The sequence below is a fragment of the Octodon degus genome, unplaced genomic scaffold, assembly GCF_000260255.1.
Source record: "Octodon degus isolate 3935 unplaced genomic scaffold, OctDeg1.0 scaffold00082, whole genome shotgun sequence".
Taxonomy (NCBI): domain Eukaryota; kingdom Metazoa; phylum Chordata; class Mammalia; order Rodentia; family Octodontidae; genus Octodon; species Octodon degus.
The window spans coordinates 12,378,111-12,390,429 of NW_004524658.1; the positions used below are offsets into that span (position 1 = coordinate 12,378,111).

The following is a 12,319-nucleotide window of genomic DNA, read 5'->3' on the forward strand; positions in this document are numbered from 1 at the left end:
GGCAACAGATTTAAACTAACTTACAATTTGATTTGATGTTAACTTTTTAAAACATCACCTCAAAATAGATGCTCAAAATAATGCCCTCATAATAGCCTTTTTAAAATGTATTTAGATGTTTCATAAAAAATAACGGTGGCTTTATTATAGTAGTGTGTATTAGCACTACTAAAGTTATGGGTCTACACCAAGTTTCCATCAAAAACTTCTACCTTTTAGGAGCTCATCATAAAAGATCACATTGGCTTTAACCAGTTGGGTAGTGCACAAAAAAGCAGTTTTATTGGATGCTGGTGCTTTTTTTGTACTACTATATTATCAAAATTTTTTTCATTATATTTTTAAAATCCAACTTCTACAAAGTAAATCACCTCAGACTTAAGACTTCAGAACAAAGTAGAGACACCTGCAGTTATCAGTAAATGCCACCTTTAATCCATCCTGCAGTGCCCTATGAAAGGGTCACAGAAAGACAGTTATGACTGTAGGAAAATATGATTCTTGATACAGAATCAAAAGTTATTTTCAATTTCCTTTGCTTTTATAAAGTCCACAATAACAATACTTAAATGCACTTTTTTTTCTGTGATACAATTAAAACCCAGTGTTACTTAAACAACTTAAAATAGTCCCTGGTCTGGATTAGACTTTAAATCATACTGTAAACATATATTTGGTATAATTTATTGATCATCGTCCAGTTGCTCCAAAAGGGTTCTTCTCCGTTTTTCTAATTCCCCCTCACTCAGTTCACTGCCAGAAGTATCCCAATTACCCTGTAATGACATTGAATACATAAGTGACAATGTTAGCATTCAGAAAGCTTAAGCAGTAAATCTATGAACAAACTCCCAAATCTATAGCCTTTTCCATAGCAGAACACATTTCATAGGGTTTAAAAACTAACCTATTCCCACCAGTCTATCAATGGACTGCAAGTATTCACTGGTTGTATTACAGCAAATACCTTAGAATAGGACTTTTATATAGTGCTACTTTCAGCTTACACTAATATGCAAATCGGGGAAGTACACCCTGGTTCCTTTCCTTCCTTTTAAAGCAATGAAATATGAAATACCTTGTTTCTATTTAACAGAAGGCCAAGTGTTCACTTTCTAAGCAATATATTCCTTGTTAATCTTACATAGATTTTATATGGTCTGGTAAGCATTTTATGACAGAAGGTTAAAGATACTATACTGTAAATAATGAGTTTTTAAATTTTATTTTTTTCTGCATTTTAGGGAAGGATCTACAGGGTGTTCAGGGTCTCACTACTAGACTGGACTTGTAGTGATTCTCCTGTTTACAGTCTCCCAAGTGCTATAATTATAGGGATTATAGGCGTGCGCCACCACGCCCATTCTCAACTGCCCTCTGGGGGCGGCGGCACAGCAGGCCCAGGAATTGAACCCCTGACTCCTACGCCTGCTTGCAGGTGCTTTAATCTGCTGAGCTATTTGGCTGGCCCTCTGAGTTTTTAAAAAAATGCTCAAATAAACTGATATTCAAGAGCAAGCTGAATACACAAAAAATACTGCATTATCTGTGAGATACAACTTCTTCATCCTCTTTCACTATAAGGATTTTGTTAAACCTACTGTTAGGGGCTGGCGAGATGGCTCCGTGGTCTAAAGCACCTACTTAGAACAAGCTTAACAAAGCACAGGGACCACGGTTCAATCCCCCTGCACCACATGCCAGCCAGCCCCGCCCCCTGGTGGGCTGAGCTGGCCACACACACACACATACACACAAATAAATAAAATTAAAAAAATAAAAATAAAAAGTACATCCATTTAAAAAAAAAAAAAACCTACTGTTAAGTAAAAGATACTGAAATGTGTGGAAGGGTATGCATTCATTCTTCACTAAGGCTATGAACCAGGTTCACCTAGCTGCACATAGATTCTAAATGAGAAGACAAGAAAGGTAGAGCTAGAGCTCTTGTACACAAGTATGCTCTCCATTAATAATTGGCAGGCATCATCTTTCTTAAACTTACATTTGTATAAGGAATTTGTAATGCTGAGGTTTGTGGTACTGTATGTTCTATTAAGTACTTCATACTGAAATGCAAAGCCAAAACTCTGGCTTGCTTTCCTATCCTTCTCGATTGTGATTGTGCGTCTTCAGTCAGCTGTCAGAACAGTATTGGAATGTTTCTTTGGAAACTGGACTCAGGAACTATGAAAATGATGGGTATGTGGAGAACCCCTGATTTAAGTCTCTTATATTTTATATTTCTTGAAAAAAAAATTCCAGCTTTGTGTGATGGCATTCACCTGTAATCCCAGTTACTCAGTCTAAGGCAGCAGATTCTAGGTTAGCCTGGGTAATTCAGTGATATCCTGTCTTAAAATTGTTTGTAAAAGGCAGGGGACATAGCTCAGTGAGACAGTACTTGCCTAGCAGGACCTAGGTGTTAGGTTTCATCTCCAGTACTGGAAAACAGAATGAAGCAACACAACAAAGAAAAAAATTTAAAAATCAGGAAGAAAATATCAACTGGCACATCTTAATGCACAAAGCAGACGACCATGTTTTTCTTAGTGGGTCAAAACAGAATGCTATACTTTTTTTTTTTAAGGAATATAAAATTTAGGAGACTCGAATCAAGGGTAACTCACAGCCATAAATATATTAAGGATTTTTCTCTTGAGTAGATAACTGAATTTTCACTGTTTTAATATATGGTAGACTTGAAAGTCTGTTTTTAAAATATTATTATGGAGCTGTAATCTCAGCTTGGGAAGCTGAGGCAGAACTGCCATGAGTTCAAGAAACAGCCTAAACTACATAGCAAGACACTGTTTTAAAAAAAAACATACTGTCACAGTTTTAATTATAGCATCCACTTTTATCCTTTGCAAGTGTAGAAATAAAACCATTTTAAATACTTACAGAATCCTTCCCAGTCTTTTTCTTAGGTGATTTGTGTTTTGATTCTGATCTCTGTCTAGTTCTGTCTTTTTCATTTTCCCGATCTTTTTCTTTTTTATCCTTTTCTCGCTCTGCATCTGATTCTGGAGAATCCTATGTAAATAAAAAATACATATCACTTTTTAGGGAAGGGAGTGTAGGAGATGGTACCAAGCACGAACCCACTGCACCCTTGCAATGAGCTATATCCTCAACTGGTTTTTATTTTGGAACAGGGTCTCCCTAAATTATCTAGGTTGATCTTGTGTTTCACTTTTCTTAGCGTCTCACATAATAGGATTGATTATATGATCTGCTAAAAATACGTTATTTTTGAAAAACCTTTATATACCTAAGTCAATAGGTTATCATATTCCTACAATGGTTAATATAATCTACATTGTTGGTTTCAAGGATTCGATAAATGATTCATGGGAGACAGTCTTTCCATGAGAAGATGACTTTTTTTTAAAAAATGTATTTAGTACAGGGTCCATAGGGTATCACTACGGAGATCGGACTTGTGATTCTCCTGGTTTCAGCTTTCCAAGTGCTGGAATTCTAGGTGCATGAAACCATACCCAGTCTCATTCACCTTCTCACCCTGCCCTGGAGGTGGGGCCAGCAAGGCACGCCAGGGATAAGCATTGAACCCCAGCCAGCAGCTGCATTCTGCCTAAGCAGGTGCTTTAGGCTGCTGAGCTATCTGGCCAGCCTGGAAGATAACCTCTGATGGTCTCTTTTAGTGATGTTTTATCCTATCACTTCAGATAGGTTTTATCTGTTAATGTAGGCAGATACTGCTTTTTGGTGGTGCTGGGGAGCGAAGCCCAAAGCATGCTGAAGTATGTACTTTACCACAGAGCTACACCACCAGCTTAGATATTAAATTTTTACCAATGCAACACAATATTTATTTAGATATTCATAAATATAACACTATTAACTTAATCACATATAAGGTTGCCTGCTCTGTAATAAGATTCTTCAAGATTATTACTAAGAAGTAGGAATTTAAATGGTTATGTAGACATGTACAAATTTATATAAATAGCATAAGAAGAATAACAATTCAAATTTGTGGTTCCCAGTAACAGGTAAGACAGACACACACCTCTTTTTCTTAAAGACTAATTTTAAAAACCAGGGCAGAAATCCTGGTTGAAAGCTTACCAAATGATTTTAATGGAACACTGAAGTGAAGTACAACTACAAAATAGTAATACCTCGGTTCACAAAGCTTCTGTCTGTAAACAATTCAAAAACAAAAGTACTCAAAAAAATTTTCCTTCTGTTCACAAACTCTGCATCTGGTGCCAAACACGACCAGTGCTATGTTCCCTACACAAACAGAAATGCAGCCATCTTCCCCCAAACTGTAAAACAAATTAAGTTCATAAACTGAGGTACCACTGTATATTTACGTACACCTTTCAACTATTGGGACAACATCAAATTAGATTAGGAGAAGGTTCCTCAGCCACTGAAGGAAACCAATGGCAAAAGTATGGGTGAAATGCAAAAGTCAAAATTGTGCTTACAGATTTATGCCTCCTCTTCTTGCTTTTCTTCTTATGCTTTTTTGATTTTTTATAACTTCTCTCTGAGGAACATAAAAGAAAAAGTGTCAACTTGAGAAATCAAACTGTCAATGATTTTAATAAAGCATCAATAGAACGCTCACCAGACTCAGCACTAGAAGAGTGTTCTGAGGCAGAGTGGGACTCCGATCGCTGTCTTTTTTTCTTTGAGTGGCTGTCATCGTCATCTGAATCTGACCCCTAAGTAATACAAATAATACAATTCATAACAATGCTAACATTTTAGTACACTTATGGTGCCATCTAATAAACTTTCTTACCGATCGAGAGCGGGATCGTTTTCTATGATGTTTCTTGGATTTCTTAGAATGTTTCTTATTCTTTGAATGATGATGCTGACACTCATGCTATGGGGCAAAAGAAGAAAAGAAAATTTCAAGAATGTACATTTGCCTCACATGGCCAACAGAATGATTTGTTACTTTATAGTACTGGGGACTGTACTTAAAAGACTTCACAATAAGCCATGTCATATACACCCTACCCAGTTTTTTTTCAATTTGGAAAATAAGTTGCTTAATTGCCCAGGCTAGCATCAAACTTGTATATTTAAGTACACCCTGTAACTGCCTCAATTTCCCATAGTGCTAGGACACAGGCCTAAACTACTAGGTCTGCCTTATTAGGTTTTTTTTTTTGGTCTTTTTGAGATACGGTCTCACTCACCCTGGCCTAAACCTCATGGTACTCTCCTGACTCAGCCAGCCACCAGCTGAGTTTTCTATGCATGCACTGTTGGTGTATCTGAACAATGCCTAAAACTATGTTTTCTATTATTTTTTCTTAGTTTGCTGTTTAAGTTGTAAGGTGGATAAGTTCCTGATTTTTTAAAAACTGAGAGCAAAATGAAATTTCTACACATTAATCTTAGTATTCCCACACGTTATTTGTAGCTCATTTCTCTTAGAACAGTTTCTACCAAAAGACAACTATCTGCTTAACTATACAAGGTACATCTGTACAAAAGTAGCAAATATTCAAATACTGAGGTCATTTTATTTTGTTCTTACATTTTGCAATATTTCAGTAAGTTATAAAAAGAATTAAAATTACCTCAAGGACATGCATAAAATCTTTAAATATTCTTTTTCTTTCAGATTCTAGAGTTATATCCTCAAATGCTGGCTCTTTTACAAATCTCTCCCGGATCTGAAAAATTCAATTTGGAATACATGAATACTAAGAAAAGCAAACCAGTATGTCTAAAAGGAATCACATAAAGAGGTGAAAATTGTGCCAAACTCACTCCCTGAAAGTGGTTCAAAATTCCAAACCACTTTTTTTTTTTTTTTTTGGACTGGCTCAGGCTGCATTAAGGGTGGGTCTGGGGATCCAACCATGGTATCCTGTGCCTGATTGCGTTTCCCTAAGCAGGCAATTAAATAACTGAGCTAACCGGCAGGCCCCCGAAAACCACTCTTAACAAATGTTCCTAAATGTATTTACATCTAATACTTTTTGTAGCTTTAAATGGGTAAGAAATTAAAAATCTTTTCATTTTCAACTGTAAAAAAAATTCATTTAGGAAAATTTGCCACTATACATACATCTTCCCAGACGGCATCCAACTCTATTGGAGGTGCAGCTTGTTTCAACATACTCTTAAATGCAGATTCTTTTCGTTTCATTTTCCGAGCCTCCTCTTTTTCTCTCTCACGTTCACGGGCTTCTGCCTTTTCCAGCAACTATTAAAAAATTATACTTTACCAGTTATTGATATAATTCACTGTTCTCATATTATTCAAAAGAGCTAACATCTACAATACCAGTTAATGTAAGCAAAGGAAGCTTAACACACTACAGCAGCTATATATATTACTTTTGTATATTATCTGAAGTACTGTCTACTATTCTAATAGTCTTGTTTCTATTCCTCATCCTAGTAACCCTCCACTTAAGCAATTCCACTTAAGCAATAATACTGAAAACTGCATTATTAAAGTAATTATCTGTATAGTTAAAATAACTTACGCTATTGAAAGCCAACTTGATATTTCCAGCATCTAAGGTAGTTGATCGTTTAGTTGAACTGATTATTGCCACAAAATCTTCAAATGTAGTATTTACTTCAACTACAAATCCTTTATCCTAAAACCCAGAAATCCTGTTATATTTAACATACAAATCAAAGCCAAAAAGTTATACTATAGGCTAACAAGACTAAATATATTTACCTTTAGAATGTCTTTTATTATCTTTTTTTCATCGTGATAACGTGCTTTAAGATCCTCAACATAAAACTTGAAAAGATCAAGGGCAGTTGAGCCTAATGAAAAAACTAAAGAAGTCAAAAGCTAGCTCTAACCAAAGAGCTGCAATTACTTTTTTTCATTGTTTATAAAACAAAAATAAAAAAAGCAACCTTCCACCCTCGCAACCACCTTCCCCTTGGCCCATTCCAACTACTAGAATAAGTTTGGAAAGAAAATAATCTCACCAGGCTGACCAAGCATATTAGTAAATCTAATGTCAGAACTAATGGTTGGATACAGTTCCATCCAAGATGACATAGAATGTAGTTGTCCATGTTCATGTAGTTCATCTAAAAATATCTGGCAAAGAGAGAGGAAAACAATCACATTTCAAAAGGTCTCTAGTACACAATATGAAAACAGGTTAAAAGCTTGGCAATATTTTAAACTCTTGCACTGTTAAATGATACAGTATTTCCTGGTGAAAATAACTGTATTTAGATTATAAAAAATGTTCAGAGAAAAGAATTTTTCATTATCATTCTAGGCTTCAGTTTCCTATTCTTCAAGACATTTCAAGGTTAAAAAAAATGCATCCCTCAAATCATAACAGTATTTCCTTTAAATACACTTTCTTTTTAAATAGTGTCTAGTGTATTCCAGGTACTTTTATTGACATTTTTAAATAAGTAAGGGTTTCTAAAAGAATGTATGATTTCCCCACAGTAATCTGGAATGCTAGGACACAAATCTGTACCTCATGTCAAAACCATTTGTTTTCTTTTACATTATTAATATACCCAAAATCTCAATCTTAAAGTTTGCTTTCTCTATACCCTCCCTTTGTTCTCTATTATTTATACTCAGAGCAACTTGAGACCTCCATGCCACAAATTTCAGTACTTCCTCTTCCCCAATCTATGTTTTAACAATATAAATAAATGCATATAAGGAAACTATAACCCTAAATTCTAATCCCACAATTCCTATACACAGGCACTGTCCAGTATGGTAGCTACTGATCAAATACAGTAACCTGAAGACATAAATTATAGCTAGTGTAAATTATTCTGTGCTATGAAATATAAACTGATTTTTAACATTTAGTACCAAAAAAATCATTTTTAAAAAATCCTCTTGTGATAAAATACTATTTTGAACATAATGGATTAAACGGATCAGAAAAATTAAAGACCAACTGAATTAAAATTCTAAACATATACTACCCAAGTCTCCTTCATATAAGTATATGCATATCCATAGTATCACCACTCTGAAATTTTCTCAAAATCCATCCTCTGTTCCTATCCTTCAACAAAAACAGAATCCTACCTTAACCCACTCTAACTGGTCACTCAGGTTCTTTACCTGTTTCCTCCCTCTTAGAAACCATTTTCAGATTTATTCTACAGGATATTGAAATTTACCCATTATATTATGTGTGTTTTGCTAGATTTGTGAAGCTTTTAGTGCCAGACTGTTGAGGTCTACTACAATCATAAAATTGGGGACACTAAATCCATTTTAACAGTGGATCTCATATCCTGAAAATCAGAATCATCTAAAGACTTTTTTTCCCCCCTTAAGCAATATGACTTGAAACTCAAGATGTTTATACTTCCACTTACAGACAGCAAAATACCTTGTAGATGGCTGAGCCTGATCCTATTTTCTTAAAGAGTTCTCAACCTTGGCACTACTAACATCTTAGATGAACTTTATGTTTTTTTCTTTTTGCAAGGGAAAGGAATTTGACGGTGGTATACACTTTACATCAGTGCTTAGCTATGGTCTATGCACTAGACAGTAGTGGCAACTTTATTTTTTAGGTATTTTAGTACATGGTCTATGGGGTCTCATTACACAGATCAGACTTGTAGTGATCCTCCTGTTCTCAGCCTCCCAAGCACTGAGATTACAGGCGCGTGCCATTACGCCCAGTCTCGACTGCCATCCCAGCATGCCTCAGGGGTGGGGCTAGTACAGCACGCTTGGGATCGGACCCTGGTCCCTGAGCTTTAATCTACTGAGCTATCTGGCTGGCCCAGCAGTCACAACTTTGCATCAAATAGTGACAAAATTTTTCCTTGTTGAGCAATCGCCTTAAATCCAACAATAGTAACTTTTCCTCCTCTTTTCCTCTTTCCTTCACTTTGTCATGTTTTTTGCTCACCATGTAACTATATATATATATATATATATATATATATATATATGCTTGAATTCAAGGCTTCAACATTGTGATTTATCTGAGACACTTCCATTTTTCAATTCCTAATATATGGATTCTTAGGCTCTAGTTCCAAAATCTGATTTAGGAGTTCTACTGAGAAGTCTGAGAGTTGACATTGTGGTAACTTCCCTATGACATGGGTTGCATCTAAGTGCACTTGAGCACAATGTTTTGAAAACCACTGATACATCATAAAATTATCTTGGCTTCTGCAAAATGAACATTTTCCTGGTTCTTGTTAAATCTTCAAATCAATCTGTATTTGACGTGAATTAGAACAGTAGTTCTAAGACTAAAAACAATCCACCAGAGTTTTGTCAAGGACATGACAAATATTTATTATTGTTTGGCCAATGAGTAGCTAATGAAAAGATAGTGATCATAACTATTATAGAACAGTTTAATAGCTCAATATATTGAAGTGCCAGGGGTCAGGGGCTTGATCCCCAGGCCTGCAGTGCCTGGCCCAGCCCCTAGGGCAAGCTGAGACTGGCCGTGTGGCGCGTGCCTATAATCCCAGCTCTTTGGAGGCTGTAAACAGGTGGATTACTACAAGTCTGATCTAGTAGTGAGACCCTGAACACCCTGTAGACCCTTCCCTAAAAAAAAAATACAAAAATAAAAATAATACTTTACCCATTCATGACCACTTCTTGTGCCAGTTTTAATCAATCTTATTGAAATTCTAAATATATCTCATAGTCTCACATTTTATAATCTGTAGCTTGAAAATCTACATTATATTCTCACATTTTGTTACCTTATCTTTTTCATTTATTTATTTACTTTTTTCTGTATTCAGAGGGGTCTACAGGGTGTTTAGGGTCTCTCTGACTACTAGATTGGACTCAAAGTGATTCTCCTGTTTACAGCCTCCCAAGTGATGGGATTACAGGCACACACCACCACATCCAGTCTCAAATGGCTTCTCAGCACGCCCCAAGGGTGGGGCCGGCATGCCCGGGGATCAAACCCTGACCCCTGCTTGCAGGTGCTTTAATCCGCTGAACTATGTGGCTGGTCCTCTATCTTTTTAGTTCAAATAAAGTTCTATTTATTGGGGCCGGGAGATGGCTCAGTGGAATAAATGCTTCCCTGGAAAGCGCAAGGCCTGAGTTCAATCCCTGGTTCCACATACACAATGAACGTTTTACTTATTGTCTCATTCTTCTATGTCAAAATTAGGGGCCGGGGAGAGGGCTCAGTAGACTAAGCACTTGCCTGGCAAATGCAAGAGCATGCGTTCAGTCCCTGGTTCCGCAAAAAAATAAATAAATAAAAATTAAAAAAAAAATCATACTACTAAAAATCTGCCCTCTCTTTCCTATTCATAAAGTAGCTTATCTAAAAAGCAGGTTTTCTAGCTCTTATATAGCTACTTGATTAGGTTACTAAGTTAGCAAGTAAATACAAATAAAATTAAGAAAAAGTTTTATATTTCTACTTGCAAAAGCACCATCCTGACCATTTTTTCCAAGGTAAAATATGACCATGGGGACAGAATATCTCTTAACTACGCAGTCAGAACTAATGTGATAGGGCACTGGTTCTCAAACCGTAGTGTCCATCATTAAAGGCAGAATTTCAGACTCTACTCCAGATCCTCTGAATATATTCTTGGGCCAAGAGTCAAGAAATTGTGGTTTAAATAATCTTCCTGATGGGCCACAGTGGTGCATGCTTCTAATCCCAGCACCTGGGAGTCAGAGGCAAGAAGGTTGATATTAATTCGAGATCAGTCTGGGCTACAAAGTGAGCTCAAAACCAGCTCAACCTGCACAGTGAGACCCTGTCTCAAAAAAGAGCAAAAAATAAAATAAAATGAATAAGTAAATCTTCCTAATGATTATATAGAAAACTACTAAAATATAGAAACTATGAGAAAAGTAAGTTCTCACAGAATAATGACCAGAATCAAGCTATTGCTATGGTATGGAGGGAGGTTTTTCTTTAAAACTCAGACTGGTTAACAGGTAATTTTTGGTAACACATTTAAGTTTTGAGAACCACTCCTCTATAGAGAATGACAACATTCCTTCCACAGACCAAAAGGGGTAATTATTTCAAAAAGCAAGCTTATTTAAGCAGATTAAACTTGCTCAGCATGTAACCTAATGATTAATAAAGGAACTTCCACACAAGCCTACGTGAATTTAAAAATCCTACTTATACAACTACTTACTGAATTTAGGCATATTACATCACCTCTTCAAGTCCATTTCCTTACCTATCTAAACAGATATGATAAAAACAGATCTTCTCTTAATGTGATAAAACTACCATGGAAAACTGCCATTACAAAATTTTTGAGAACAGAAAGGGGTAATGTGGTGAAATAATAAGTGTAAAACTATACTGTTCTTTGACTTTCTCTATTACTGAGTGACACAACTGATACAAAAGAAAATTAACAAGTAGCTAAGAACATGTAATCTCGGCTTCAATAATTAAAGAGATTACACCCCATTGCTAAAATGTATGAGGGGGGCCGGAGAGATAGCTCAGTAGAATAAGCACTTCCTTAGCAAGCACCAAGGCCTGAGTTCAATCCCTGGTCCCACAAGAAAAAAAAAAAAAAAATAAATAAATAAATACATACATAAATTTTAAAAATAAATAAAATTTAAAAAGTAACAAAATATACAAGGGTATTTCTGTGTTCTCTGGAAACTGTGCATCGTATCATTGCTCAAGCTCAGGAAGCACACTATAAAACTAAGCTATAAAAAATAATTTTTCTTTTTTTTTTTTCCCTTGCAACAGGGCCATGCTATGTAGCCCAGTCTGGCCTTAAGCACACAGCAAACCTCCTGCCTCAGCCTCCTTTGTGCCTATTACAGGTACATCCCACCATGCACTGCTAAAGGAGATGTTTTCTATTACCTGGAAAGATTCCCTATTTTTACGCTGCCGTCGCCTTTCTCTCAGCAAGCTTTTCTGCTTTTCTTCTTCCTCCTCCTTTTCTAAAGCCCGAATGTGTTCTTCAAAGCAAATTAATGCATCTTCTTTGTCCATGTCTAAAATATTTTTCAGATAAAAATTACAATTTCAAATATGAGGAAAGCAGCTTATTTGCATTAAATATCCGTAAATTTCAATTTTGTCCTTTCAAAAGTATCTGTACTTAAACTCAAATACAACTTATAATCACATTAAATAGGAAAGTTCTATGTAAAAATTCACAAAGAACTCACATAAGTGATGATGCAACAAAGAGTATGTATATAAAGTTGTCATGTTAAAATATTCAGCAGAATATTCTAATTCTCCCACTTTTTTTTTCAAAGTTTTATTGATAAACAGATAGCAATGAGACAGTTTCAAATCAAATCGGAAGTACAGTTTCAACAAATAATACACTGCATATATTC

At 35.7% G+C, this 12,319-nt stretch overlaps 1 protein-coding gene across 3 annotated transcripts in view; it reads right to left on the reverse strand.

The window, feature by feature from the left end:
* Positions 1-575: 575 nt before the first annotated feature.
* Positions 576-12,319, reverse strand: part of Prpf40a (pre-mRNA processing factor 40 homolog A) — a 57,212-nt gene continuing 45,468 nt past the window's right edge. For all 3 annotated transcript variants that reach the window (XM_023721330.1, XM_023721329.1, XM_023721328.1), the window contains 11 exons: positions 11,832-11,965; positions 6,961-7,075; positions 6,698-6,801; positions 6,495-6,611; positions 6,071-6,208; positions 5,577-5,672; positions 4,784-4,870; positions 4,607-4,703; positions 4,464-4,525; positions 2,905-3,036; positions 576-776 (listed from right to left, as the gene is read on the reverse strand). In XM_023721330.1, coding sequence (XP_023577098.1) covers positions 684-776; positions 2,905-3,036; positions 4,464-4,525; positions 4,607-4,703; positions 4,784-4,870; positions 5,577-5,672; positions 6,071-6,208; positions 6,495-6,611; positions 6,698-6,801; positions 6,961-7,075; positions 11,832-11,965 — 1,175 coding nt within the window. In that variant the 3' untranslated portion in view covers positions 576-683. The remainder of the gene's footprint in view (positions 777-2,904; positions 3,037-4,463; positions 4,526-4,606; positions 4,704-4,783; positions 4,871-5,576; positions 5,673-6,070; positions 6,209-6,494; positions 6,612-6,697; positions 6,802-6,960; positions 7,076-11,831; positions 11,966-12,319) is intronic.